Consider the following 14,136-nt stretch of genomic DNA (forward strand, 5'->3'; position numbering starts at 1 on the left):
CTGCTTTTGTTGTAATCTGGGCCCCACCAGCTGTCATGAATTCAACATTTCCCAAATGAAGTGTGCCAGAAAGAAGCTTGAAGATGTCTCTGATTTCCTCAGTGCTGAAGTCCACCACCTTCATGGCAGTCTGTGCAAAACCAAACAGCTAATGTTAGCTGCAGGTACAGCCAGGTACACTGGAGCCGGGCCAGGTGTGTGTAAGATGTAAAACTCAGAATTACAATCACCATGAATACAAATGAAATGGAATGGCACAGCACCTCTCTGAGCTATACATTTGTCAATGATCTTTACTGCCTCGCATTCTCTCTTACATTTACTCTATTGCCAGCTAAGGCAGGTGGGCATTGTCCCCATCCTCAGGTTGCACTTTGCTGCCACCACTGACGGTCTGACACAAGAAAGAAAATGTTTGTGCCTGTGTGAGGAAATCCTACCCTGAACACTGGCAGCACAGGTTACAGATGTTACTGGATGGCTTCCACATTCTCACTTATTTTCTTCCCTGAAGGATGGATCCATATAAGATACTTAATTTACTCTGATCCACATAACCCCCTTAATTCATTCTTAGTACAGTAGATTTATGCAGCAAGATTTAAAACCAGGCCTTCAGCATTAACTGTTAGATGGTTGGAAAGAGATTATCAGATAATGAGGAAGTGGGGCGCATTCCCTCTTAATGCCTGCATGTGAGCCAGGGTTTTTGGGGCATAAATTGACTTTGAGAGGTAGGGCCCAGCCTTCATGCATGCACCCTGTCAGTGGGGCACTCTGGGCTTCTAGTTCCTTTCTTTCCTCCAGCATCTCTTCAGCTGAAGAATAAATGCCATATTGCCATTGAAACTTCTGCTGTGCAGGTGCCTCCCTTCCATAAATCACACCCAACCAGGAGGTACTGAAATCCTAAGCTGACTCTACTCATCTTGCCTATCTGGTTTCACCGACATTATTAAAGCCTTCAGGCCAACAAGTGTTTTCAAATAAAACATGAATTTGCACATTCATCCTGCTAATCCCTTAACCTCTGATAAACAGGTGTCTGTTAAATCTCTGTGATATTTCAGAATAGGGGATTTGCCCAGGTGATATAACTTCACTGGACTATTTCTGGAGAACAGTACCTTCAGGCCATACTCCTCCCCTTCCAATGGTCAGTCTGAGGTTCCCTGAATCAGGCTATCTAGGAGGCTCCCACAAACCATTATGGGGTGGGGTTCTGCTCTCCCAAATTTTCTATCATTCTAAATTATCACTCATATTGACTGTTTTCCAAACCCCCCAATTTCTGTACACTAAAGCCACTTTTTGAGTCTCATTTTAGCTGAGTTTTGGACTTGAACACCAAATTCTGGCTTAGGACAAATCAATTCTGCCTGTGAGATCTAGACCATGCAGCATGTTAGTCCATGAGCCTGTGCCCAAAAGTTCAGGAGGAGTTAGGACTGGACTCACCATGACCTTCCTGAACATCTCTGCATCATTCAGGTTCTCATCAGTCACGCAGCCAGACTGGTTCAAGTAGTGATAAGTCTCTGGCTCACACAGAGAGAGGCTCTCTGCAACAGGAGAGAAAGAGGCAGGGGAGAGACAACAATTTATTTAGCAACCAGTCTTTTAGTTCATAGGAGAGGAGGGTGGGAGGGTGTGCTGTAACAAAGCTTGCAGATGGTATGCAAAGTAATTTAGAACAGTCAAATCCCAAGCTGCAGAGTCTCAGAAGAATATCTCAATACTGAATTGACTCAAGAAAAAACCTTTTAATTCTAGATCCAAAAGTGTACAGAAAAATAGTCTTAACTGCATATATATGGTAATGACCTCTAAATTAGATATCATCACTTGACACAGAGTTCAGAGAGTCACAGTCAGATTTCTGAAGACATTCAGTGCTAAGCAGCAGTTAAAAACTGAGCATAGTTCACAAAACTAAATGTAAACCCAGAATTAGGACTCTGTATATTTGCTGTGCAACCACATCTTAAACACTATCTGCAGATTTGATCCCCCATTTTGAAAAGAACATAAGATAATTAAAACATCAATGGAGAAAGGAGGCAAGGATGATCAAGAGCCAAAACCACATTACAGATGGGGAGCTGAAGCAGCCTGGGACACAAGCTTGGAGAAGTAGATGGGGAAGAATAGCAGAGATCTGCTGAAGAAAGGAATCTGTTTTGTATGTTTTCCCTAAGCAATTGATAATAACCATCATCCTCACTATTTTCCTTTGCTTTAGATTAATCTCTGAATTGACCTAAGTAGCCAGTCCTGCACATACCCCCTAAAACTGAAATCCTACTCCCTCCTACTCTGTCAGGCCCAAATCTTCCATCTGATTATCCTAACACACAGAAACCAAAAGCATAAAGAAATTCCCCAGGCCCTCAAAACCAGAGTACAACTGTAGCATGTCCCTGCCTGCCTATCTGGCCTCTCCAGAAACACCATCAGTGCTCAGCAATGCCTGGGACAGACACACACAGAAGTTGTTAGGGGGCTGCTGCACTACAGAGAGGATTTGTCCACAGGCTGCAGCTGCCCCTTTCTCTGTGTGCACTTTTTCAGACCCACCTCTCTTCCCCAGGTACAGAGCTATAAACCATTTGTTCAGACACAACACATGTTTTGTGTAGTACTCTAGTACCTTCACTACATCACTGGTCTTTTAAATTCTTCTCTCTACTATTACCTATACTGAAGATTTGTTCTAAAATATATCTATCAGTCCATCCTTTGAACTCCCTGAACAGCTCCCACCAGCAAATGAATCAAGATTCTTTACCCTTCCTCTGCCTCTAGACAGTTCCATCACCTCATCACTTTGCACGTACTTTTTCCTTCAGCACAGAATGCCTGAAGTCTTTTCTCAAAAGGAATTTTTGTCATCCTCAGCCTCCTTCTCTTAACTCTCCTTTCTGTTTGCCACAAAATCACCACATTGCTGGCCTTCAAGAAGAAGCTACATATCAAGTACATGAACTATCCATGCTCTAACTCACTTACACCTGCTTCACACGTTGGACTGGAAACAGCACAAAAGACATATCCAGAAAGTGAAATTACCTTTCTCCTCCCCGCTCACACCAGCTAGCAGAGCATAAAAGATGTGGTAATTCCGCTCCCCGGGGTTCTGATGTACCACCCTGTTCTGAAACAAAGAATACAAGAGTAATACAGCAGAAGAAGATCCGACTTGTGGTTGCAAAGGCCAAGAGAGGACCAGGATACAGGTAAATCTCCTGGGTCAATGCACAAGAGGGGTTTCTTGCTATTTAATGATAGTTTTGTCTAAGTAAATTCTACATCAAGATCTTTGTGGCTGTGCTGGGCATACACATTAGTAAACTGAACTTTGTCAGTTCTGGCCCTGCTCCTCAGTGAATTCCCAACTCCAAAGTAAACTACATCCAATCAGAGATGCCTGCTTTTGGAGTTGTACCCCATGTGCTTCTCTGTGGAGCCGCATTTCCAGGTACTTCTCTCTCCCTTTCTCCTCAGCTAACAGTTCTTTCTTGGATTCTTTCTGTAATGCACAGAGTTTATCAAAGATGGGAGAAAAGGCTGTGGTAAATACAGCCTGTATCTATCACACAGAGGCTCACAAAGAGGCTGCTCTGCCCCTTCCTCATCTGGGGCAGTTGCAGTAGTAACACAGGAGCTGATGTCTACACGCTGCAGTGCAGACAGCCTCATCCAGGAGGTGATCTGGCACTGCCTTCTCTGAGGAGAGGGCTCACCCAGCACTCAGTGGAGGTGACACCTACCTTTTCCAGTAAATCTGAATAGCACGTTAAGGAAAAAACATCCAAGTGACAGAAGCACAGATTTCTTGATGATAGGCACATTGGGATGAACCCTGCAACCAGCAACAAATCGTGAAATAACTGACAGTTTGGAAAGCCAGTAGAGTGGTTCTAAAATCATCTTAGATCATCCTCTCTATTCACTGTCCAAGGAGGTATGATGCGCCAAAGAGATATTTAAAAGGGCAGGGCCAGGTAGAGCACAGATAACCCAACAAAAGATGAGCCACATTAGGGACACCTAGAAAGATTAGAGGCCACTCTTATCTGAAAGCCTGCCTTGCACACAGCAAGTCTTGCATCAGTTCTCACTGCTCCTGCAGGAGACCACTATCTTAAATCTCCTGACAGCACAAAGAGCAGAGGCCAAACAATCCCAGTCTGTCATTTACAACAGCAGTAAATTCATCTGGCTGCTACTCCACTGCCAATTGGTGTGGTTTGAAGTCAGCAGCAGCTTTGAACACACATCAGGAAATGCAGCCAGGGCAGCTTTACCTCCCTCAGGTAGACAAAAGATGTGTCAAAGCCTTTGGGAGAGGAGTACCTGGCCATACAGGGAAGAAAGCCATCATGGCTCAACACAGTTTGACTGTGTCCAATCTCCACTGTCCTTCTTGTTCCTGGAACAGACTCCCCACAGAAGTGGTCACGTCACCAAGCTCAACAGAGTACAAGGAGCATCTGAACAGTGTTCATAAGTCCTATGATTTCATTTTAGGTAGTCTTGAGAGGAGCAGGGAGTTGGACCTAATGATCTTTATGGGTCCTTCCCAAATTGAAATATTCTGTGATTCTATGACTAGGGTTCCAAGGTCCACTGACAGCCCAAAACAGGGACTCATAATTCTCTTCTGCACCCAAATATTGTGCAGAATATATTTATTCTTACTTTGGCCTCACCTTTCTCAATCACAAATTCATTGGCAGAGCTAAGATAAATGAACAATTTTATGTGGAGCAAACAGAATGTAATCAACCTAGGGAATCCTCCAAGGTAGAAAATTCCAGGGTTTTAAGCATCGAGTGTTGAGATTAATGAAGTGAAAAGTCAAACTATGCCCCTACCTAAGGCAGTACTGAGACAAAAGGTTCCCAGAGTTAGGTGCTGCAGAGCCACAAAACAAACACTTATTCCCTATTTAAGTTGCAAATTTTCCCACTGTTGTAAATTGACTTTGAAGAACTTTGATGAGGGATTTCCTGACCTACACTGAGCTCGTCCTGGTCTTTGCTCATTCAATTCATTTCTGGTGCACTGCAGAAAAGGATACAATCAGTGACTCGGCCTCCCTGGATGTGCCCATGTTGAGAGAAGTGCAGCTGGATGAACTTGCCAAAGCGGCTGGAGTTGTTGTTATAAACTGTCTTGGCATTTCCAAAGGCCTCCAGAATGGGGCTGTAGAAACAAGGCAATGAAGATATGATTAGTGATGGGATATCATTAAAACAAAGTGTCTGCCCAGTCTTTTGACATTTGCACGCTGTGTCCTGCCACGAGAGATTTATTTGTTACAGCACCAGCCTGGACAAGCAGGAAGAGCTCAAGGGAAAGGAAAGATGGCAAGAGCAATTTAACAGGCTGATAGATAAATTTTAACCCTTTGGGATTGCAGTTAATTAAATCAGTCTCCAGTCTGTATGGGCAGCTGGTGCTCACACTATCAAGGGCATTCCCCACCAGTGTGGCTTGAGGAAATGAAAGGTGGCAAGAGCAGCCAGGCTGTGTCCTCTACACAGCACATCCCACGAATGCAAGTGTACTTTTTCAAGGATTTTCAGAGGCATCAGACATATATGGCAAACAATTTGTAGCTTCAAACCACATACTTCTATATTCATTCTACTTTTTTTCCTTCTGCCTTTGATCAACAATCTCTAAAAATTACAGGCAAACATCTTCAAACTAACAAACAGTAATAAAACAATTTGTTTGGTACTTAAATTTTATACTAGAACACACAAGCCCTTCTTACCTAAATCTTGCTTAGGCTGATATAAGCTACATGGTTTCCAAGTGTAGGCACTATACACACACTATAGATTTGGAAATTACATTCTAAGAGTATCATCATCATCCACTTCAGGTCCAAAAAAAAAGGGGCAAAAAAATCTATCACCAAACATCAGAGCAGCCATAAATTGAAGAATTTTGTCTGCTGTGCACCTTCCCATCTTCAGGAAAAAACAGTTAAAATGCTTGGTACTTGCTTCACAGAACAGTACATGGGAAAAGCCTAAACCACTCAAACTGACACACAGAATCCAGGATTAAAATATTCATTTCTGCAATTAAACCAATTCTAAAATAATCTGAAGGGCTGACAAGCAAGGAATCGCAGAGATGCTATAAGAACAGCCTGTATGTTTTCATGTCCAATTTTAAAACATACACAGTTTTAAACAAAAATTATTGCTGTTATTACCCTGAGAAATACTGACTTTTAGACATCTCCACAGATCTATTGTGCAGTCCCACTGGAGACTGGAGCAGATATGGGATTGTTCACAAGTTAGTAAATACAGCATAAAAGATAACCACAAGTAGAGATACCCTAGAGTTTGCAGAAGGCTTCAGGCCCTGCAAGTGTTACCTAAAGGAGAGCTGTGCTTAAGGAAATAGTCAACAACCTTCAGGAAAATCCAGGCAGTATTTTCCTAACACCTCTTGAAACAATGGCTTTCAAGTAACAAGGACAGAAATGAAAATTCCTCTTTTATAACACACTACAACCACTAAAATGCCAGTTAGAGAAATCTGGGTGCACAGATCAGGAAAGTTCCTTGCTCTGGAGAATCTGAACTCCAAGACCCACACCTCTGAAACAAGGATGCAAATAAGGACATTGCACAGAAATATCCACACCACTGTCATGAATCAACAAAATTAATGGGGACAGGCAGGAAAAGGGACAGCAGGGTTATGTTATATGACCACCACAGATGCAGTGAGAGTGCAGGAGCCAGCTGGCCAATCTTTGTGGCTCTAAATCATGTTAAATTATATAAGAAAAGCACAAGGAAATGTCTTTATAGTTCAGTTTGGCAATGGGCTCACACACACAAGTGCAAAGTCATGCAGGCTTAGGGGGGGAAATAAGCAGGAGGGTGTCTGAGCAGTGGCAAGGCAGAGGGTGGGGTGAGCTGGGTCAGCCAGGAATGAGGGCAGGGGCCTGGGCTGTGCCAGCAGCACATCACAGCGTGGCACAGAGGCAGAAGTGAACTGCAAGGGGGAGCAGCACATCAGGAAGGTGATGCTGGCTGCTCGCTGGGCGTGGGCAGGATGCACTCCAGCATTCAAACTAATGGGAACCAGTTTCAGCAGGGCAGCAGAAAGAGAAGTCTGGAGTTCAGAAATACTGCACCATATGCAGCTCAGGATTCTGATGCAACAGTTGAAGACAAAAAGATGTGAAGACTTGGAGGGTGAATAGCAGGAAAGGTGGTTTTGCTGTCAGCAGTGGCACCCAACATGGAGAAGGGAGCTTCAGAGTGAAGCAAGCAAGAAAAAAAAGCTGAAAAGTTAACAGAATTTTTAATGAACTGATGGATATTTTCAAGAAGGAAAAGAGACAAAATCAACAGTGTCAAAGGAGTTTTGAGAGCCTGATTTGTGAGAAATACCCCAAGTTGGAAGTTCCAAACCAAGCAAATTATAGAAAGCTGATGAACACTTTGTTTGCAATGCCATCTGAAACTGAGAAATAATACAGTGTGGTTCCTTGGTATGTGCTGGGCTGCAAGCATGAAAATCCACCATAAGTGAACCTGAGAAGGGCCAATGCCAGAACAAGTGCAGCTGAACTCCAAACACATGAGGCAGAGTCCACAGGAGACACAGTAGCTTCTGGGTCTGGACCAGGCCTTCAGCTTCTTGTCTTCAGAGAAAAGGTGACAAATCAGATTCTCTTGCATTCACATTGCAATGGTTCATGTAGCACTAGGGACGCACACAGCACAGGTTGTGATCTCTAACTTCACTCCAGCTCACAGCTGTGGCATCTCACAGACTCAGGGATCACCTACCCAGCACCATAAGCTCTCTGATCACTGTCAAGTTATCACTTCACTGCTAAGAGAGCTTAAGCCTTCTAAGCCGCTTGCCTTAAAGCAGATTTTGCAGATCTTAAGTCATGACTGTACTGCTCTTCAGAGCTTTTTCCAATTTGCCCCCATGCCTGCTAAGACCTCCACACGTGCAAAGGATAAATCATCCAACAACAGTCTCTGGAACACCAGGTCCAAGGGCAGCAGCCCTTCTGCTCAAGGCTGCTCTGCTTTATAAGGACCTAAAACCCACAGTGCTCTCACAGCTGCCTCCTCTGGAGGTTTCTGCAACTATCATAGGCTCCATCTGGGACTAATCTGCAGCCTCACCCTGACAGTACCAAACTGCAGGACTGCCAGCAAGGTCCTTCAGCCACAGGCAAGACAGTCTGGGAAATTCTAATGGAATTTGTTTAATATAATTCAGGTACTAAGGAAAACAAGGACACAAACAACAAAACAGATGTATCTTTCCTGCCTCTTCCCCAGGCTTACCTGATGTCAAACACCTACTGTCCTCCATTTCTTAGCCTCAGCTTTCTTTAATACCTCAGGTTACACTCACTCCCTCAAAATTTCCCCCAGCATTGCAGCACAGGAGCCTGGGGTCACACTGCTTCTCTCCGTCATTCTTTGCTTCCTTATTTTCTCTGCTGCTCTTTGCCTCTTACCAGTTTTCCTCAGCCACACTTTTCTTCTTCAGGTTTTGCACATACTTTTTCCTTTCATCTCTCTGTTCCAGTAGGTCACCTGTGGGTCATGGTCCCTCAGGGTGTCAGGACCTCTTCTGGCATGAAGTATTTTCCCTGAAACATGTCTCCATTCCCTCACTGCTGCCAGCTTCTCTCTCACACACATTTGATTCAGGCGCTTCCCTGCCTGCCTGATGCCTCATCAGGGTTTAGGTGGGTGGTGGTTGTTCCCTGGTGCCAGCTCCCATGGATGGTTCTCCATGAAATCACTTGCCAGGACATGGATGGTTCTCCATGAAATCACTTGCCAGGACAGCAGGAGAGCTGCCACATTGCCCATGGGACTCCTGAGGGCAAGACAAACCAGCAGCCTGGAACACAGGGAGGCTGGGGGAAAGCAGGGACTCATGGAGGAAACCAGGAGTATGACAGAGACTCCCTGTGAGGACAGCTACAGTCGAGAGCTAGAGCATTAATTCTCCAGCTTAGGAGACACATCCCACATTGCTGCTGGAAAGAAGCCTAATCCATCCATGGACAGCTGGGAAAGCAGCCAGGGTGAGGCATCCCAGTAGGATGGCAACCTTCGTGTTTCCCTGATGTGACATCATTGAGCTCTGTGATCCTCTCTACCAGGTCTGGCTCCATCCTTGCCAGAAGGCAGAGCCCCCCAAAGGCAGGGCCCCCCAAAAGCAGGGCTCTCTCCAGAGGCAGGGCTCCCCAAAGGCAGGGTCCCCCAAAGGCAGAGCCCCCCAAAAGCAGGGTCCATCAAAAGCAGGGTCCCCCAAAAGCAGGGCTCCCCAAAAGCAGGCCCCACCCAAAAGCAGGGCTCCCCAAAATCAGGGCTCCCCAAAAGCAGGGCACCCCAAAAGCAGGGCCCCCCCAAAAGCAGGGCCCCCCCAAAAGCAGGGCTCCCCAAAGGCAGGACTCCCCAAAAGCAGGGTCCCCCAAAGGCAGGGCTCCCCAAAAGCAGGGTCCCCCAAAAGCAGGGCTCCCCAAAAGCAGGCCCCACCCAAAAGCAGGGCTCCCCAAAATCAGGGCTCCCCAAAAGCAGGGCACCCCAAAAGCAGGGCCCCCCCAAAAGCAGGGCCCCCCAAAAGCAGGGCCCCCCAAAGGCAGGGCTCCCCAAAGGCAGGGCCCCCCCAAATGCAGGCTGACCCAGCACTCTGGGTGCCCACGAGGGTGACTGTACCTGCTCTCCAGGATGGCTTCTTCCACATGAGTGCTCTTCTCAGACACAGGGGCCCCAAGGGAGGTCTGGCTCATGGCTGACAGGAATTTTAGGAGCAACTTGGTGCTCTCAGTCTTTCCAGCTCCACTTTCTCCACTGTTAAGGAAAAGCACACATTTCATTCACAAATCCAGGACAGACAGAGCTGATGACCATCCTAGCCGCGGCACAGAAGTGATCTCTAGGAACAAACATGTGACATCTCCGCTGTGCAAGCAGGGATCAGGCAAAGGCGGGGAGGGTGGTGAGGGTACTCAGGCAGATGTCAGTGCAAATGGGAGAGCAGGAGCAAGGCGTGTGATGCAGCCATGGAGTAGCTGGCTGTCCATCTCTGACCTGATGAGAACACACTGGCTGTCATGACGCTTCCACAAGCAGCAGTAGCACTCGTTAGCGGTGGCGAAGATGTGGGGAGGCAGCTCACCCAGGCGGTGCTGTCTGTACAGCTCCATGGCATCCACACCGTACAGACCAGGGATGGCTCTGTAGGGGTTTACTGATGCCAGGATGGAGCCAATGTTTGTCTACGGGGAAAAAACAAAACACAGAAAGGAAATGAAGCAAGCTCCTGGGGAGAAAAAAAAAATCACAACAAAGCCAGACCCTGAAATAAGTCATGGCGAAGGAGAAAGCCTAAATAAGGACACTGAGCTTCAGCAGAGAGCTGCACAGTTTGGCAAAGATGTCGAACCCCAGAGAAGGAGTTGTACAGCTGGGTATGGATGGGGCAATCTGAATTTTGCTGCTTTATAATATAATATTCTTATCCTATTGTCGTTGTTAAATTAAGCTTACACAATTTAAAAACATGAAGCCATCTTCATACCCAGCTACTTTGCACTGTGCTTGCAGCTGAGCAGCAGAGCCAGGACTGAAGGAGTGTCAGGAGATACCTTCAATGCCACAGTCCTAAGCAAAGGGGGCTTGGCAGGGTTCAAGAATCTCCTGAACAGAGTTAGAACACAAACATACACACTACATGTGCAAAGAACCACTAAAGCATATAATTTTTCTTCTGCTGCAAAAAATGCTGTTTGGTGCAGCTTAAATCATTTGGTAAACCAAATCAATATTGACAGCTGAAGATAAAGCTCTAGATTTCAAGTCAAAACATTTTTATATTTTCTAAACATTTTATTTTGAAAATATTTATTTTGAAAATCTCACAGTCCAAAAAAAGAGGTAGCAAGATTTAAAATAAAATACCCAGACAACAACACTGAATTTCAAATGTATTATTTTGTGCAGTGGAAGGAAATTAATTTTGCTTTTTGGGGCATGACTTTTTCGGTTCAGCCAACCAGCTCAAATCCAGTTATTCTCAGAGCTGCAGCTCAGAGCAATGGTGCCACCTCTCTCCTAATGATGGCTTTGTAATATGGTCAACATCCATGCTGCTGGTGTGGTGGCCTCCCTCACTGGGACATCATTTTGGACTGCTCTACTCAAGAACACCCATTCTCAGCAGACATGACCAAATAAATACTTAGATTGCTGCAGGAGGTGCCAAGCTTTATGGTCAGGGACAACATCTAGCATTAGCTCCAAACCATGAACTAACTATAAGTCACCCATCAGATATAAAAGCATTTGAATGTATCTACTGGAGAAGCTGTAAATTAAACACGTGGTGACAAGGAGGACTCATCAGGCCAAATGAAATCTGAGCCTATAGCAATGCCAAGCTCTGAAGCCAGACTGATAAGATGCCATAGTCACCAAAATATTTAAAGCTCATTTCTTAAAGCAGCACTCAGAGATCATTGTGGGAGGGAAAATCACCTTGGACAAATTGCATTATCAGTATAAACACACTATCATGGATCAAGTCCTGTGGACTCTCTGACAGGGACTTTTGTGGGCAGAAATAGAATTAATTGGTAGTGAAAGCAATAAGAAGCAGATGATCTTTAGCCAGAGAGGTGCAGAGAGAGAGAGAGAGAGAGAGAGAGAGGAAAGCATTGGGTGTCAAAACATGAATTGGGGAAAAGCATTGTACAGGCAGCTGAGGAACAGGCATTGCCCAGAGACTACAAGACATTTCTACGTCCTTCACAGCATCTCTTCTTCTCAGATGTTTCAGTTTGTGTTTTCGATTGTAGTTTCACTAGGAACAGACCTCTCTTCCAGAGAACTTCTGGAAAGTCCTTTCCAGAACTTCTTCCAGTACAGCCATCTCTTTCAAAGGTGTTCCTACAAAACCTTTCCACTACCCAGTTGCAGTCTCCTCATCACATGCATTCCCTTATAGACAATTTCTATCCATAATTTTTAATGGCAGTAAAGCCATGTACATACCAGCTACTTTATCAGCAAAGTAATTGCCCCTAAAGAATTCTTCAGAGCAGGACAAGCCACATGGGGCAAGTCTACTTCTCCGGACAATAGATCCTACTTGGATGGTTAGGCATGGCTTTGCTAAGGAGAGCACAAAATGGGGCAGTACAGCCCCTGGCTCATTTCAGCATCACTCTCATTATGTTTGGTCTACTTTTATTAAGGAATACAGGAATTGTAAGAATGAAGAGGGAAGATGCAGGTTGTTGCTGTGCTCACATAATTTCCTTCAACAGTTGGGTAGAGCTTGAATAGTATTTATCTGGAAAACAAAAGGTCCTGTTGAGCTTGTCAGTATTGCTGTAGTAAATTAATTATGGGTGCCAGAGCAGTCTAGATATACTGCTACCTACACTCCCTGATCAGAAAGAATCCCCTTTAGGAGCTCATGGTGGGGTTAATAATCCAACACTGAGGGGTTCTTCCCAGTGCTGAGCATGTTGCAGAGATCAGGCCCCTTCATACACCTCCAAAAATTTCAGACCGGAGATGCACATTCATGCATGATGCAAAGGCAAAAAACAAGGTGTAAAGGTGCTAAACTTCAACACCTTTATGCAGAGATGGAGAAGGCTCAGAACTAATGCTGAATAAGAGAAGGAATGACATATGAGAGCTAGCTGAAAGGCTTAAGGAGGTACAGCTGCTATGATACTGCTGGTGTTGTGGCATTTCTGGTGCAAGGCACAGACTGAAAAGGAAGAGAATCCTGAATTGCATTTTAAGGTGCGAGGAAGAAGAAGCAGGAGGAATACGCCCAAATGGGGTCAAAAGCTGCACAAACACATAGCATGTGTCAAACACAGGACAAAAAGAGCAGCAGGGATATGGGCCATCAAAATAATGTGTGCATGTGGCTACTGCCACAGGGTCACAAGGCTGTGTTGACAGACAGGCAAAGGTGCCTACAGAAACAAAGAAAGAAAGAAAGGAAAAAATAATTTACAGTCTCCTCTGCATCCAGTGCAGGAGGTGGTTCAGAAACAGGGTCACTTTACTGATAATTTACTGGAATACAGGTGCATATGGTTTGGTTGCCTTGATAACGGTTGCTATGCAACACAGACAGAGATTTTCATTTTTTCTGTCATATTCTGAAAACTCTGTGTGCACATAGCATGGACAAGCAAGGTAAGACAGTCTTTGCAATCTATCTTCCTTGTTCTCTCCAAGTCTTAGCAGAATACTGTCATCCCAGCAGTTCAGGAATGTCTTGTACCAGATGTGCTTTTCCTCAAAAGTCCCTTTCCTAGTACTTGTCTCCTTCCTGAGAGGGAAATCAGGAGATGCTATGAGTATTCATTCATCTGTGCAAGAACAGCAGAGCAATCAAAAAAAAAACCAAAAAACCAAAAAAACCAAAAGGTACAACTGCAGGTAAAAGCAGAACAGTTGGGCAGCAGGTTTGCATTCCTAGTTTTGTTAGGCAGTATCTTTGTCAGATCAGGAGGGATACTAGCAAGCCCCTCTGTACACTGCACTTTCCACTCTGCCTGGCCATAAACCATGGAACAGCATAATGGGGAACCTGGGGAATGTGAATGGCAGCTCATCAAACATGGATGTTCACAGAGGATACAGAGCTGTGCAATTACCACAAAGCTCAGAGGTGAACATTCATGTTTTGGAATTTCCTCCATAGAGGCAAAGAGGCCCCTCTGATAAGGGTAGGATCTCACAGGGATGATGGAGCTGGCAAGGCAGGAAATCCCCTCCAATTCCTATCCTCAAGAGACAAGGATAACATCAGCACTTCACATGCAAAGTGGCAGCCCTGAAGCTAAACAAAAACCACAAAGACAAAAGGGAGGAGCACTTACATAGATGTTACCCTGCTGGTAGCGCTGGTGAAGGTTGAGCAGGATGGCAGCTTCATGCAGATCTCCCAGCATGGACATGTCTTCCACCCCATCGATGCTGGTCTGGTGCATGGGTAAGACCTTTTCTCTGGACAGGGTGGCCTTGGGGTACTGGAACACCTGGAAGAATGGGGACAAGGACAAATAGTCTAATGACACCT

The 14,136-nt window shown here is 45.2% G+C and overlaps 1 protein-coding gene across 2 annotated transcripts in view; it reads right to left on the reverse strand.

Moving 5' to 3' along the window:
- The window catches only part of LOC102064235 (unconventional myosin-X), a 99,931-nt gene that overhangs the window by 60,789 nt on the left and 25,006 nt on the right, over positions 1-14,136 (reverse strand). For both annotated transcript variants that reach the window (XM_074548613.1, XM_014265709.3), the window contains exons 3-10: positions 13,937-14,095; positions 10,116-10,303; positions 9,741-9,875; positions 5,084-5,208; positions 3,771-3,784; positions 3,070-3,154; positions 1,459-1,562; positions 1-130 (exon numbers count right to left, since the gene is read on the reverse strand). In XM_074548613.1, coding sequence (XP_074404714.1) covers positions 1-130; positions 1,459-1,562; positions 3,070-3,154; positions 3,771-3,784; positions 5,084-5,208; positions 9,741-9,875; positions 10,116-10,303; positions 13,937-14,095 — 940 coding nt within the window. The remainder of the gene's footprint in view (positions 131-1,458; positions 1,563-3,069; positions 3,155-3,770; positions 3,785-5,083; positions 5,209-9,740; positions 9,876-10,115; positions 10,304-13,936; positions 14,096-14,136) is intronic.

Source organism: Zonotrichia albicollis, chromosome 10, assembly GCF_047830755.1.
Source record: "Zonotrichia albicollis isolate bZonAlb1 chromosome 10, bZonAlb1.hap1, whole genome shotgun sequence".
NCBI classification, from domain to species: domain Eukaryota; kingdom Metazoa; phylum Chordata; class Aves; order Passeriformes; family Passerellidae; genus Zonotrichia; species Zonotrichia albicollis.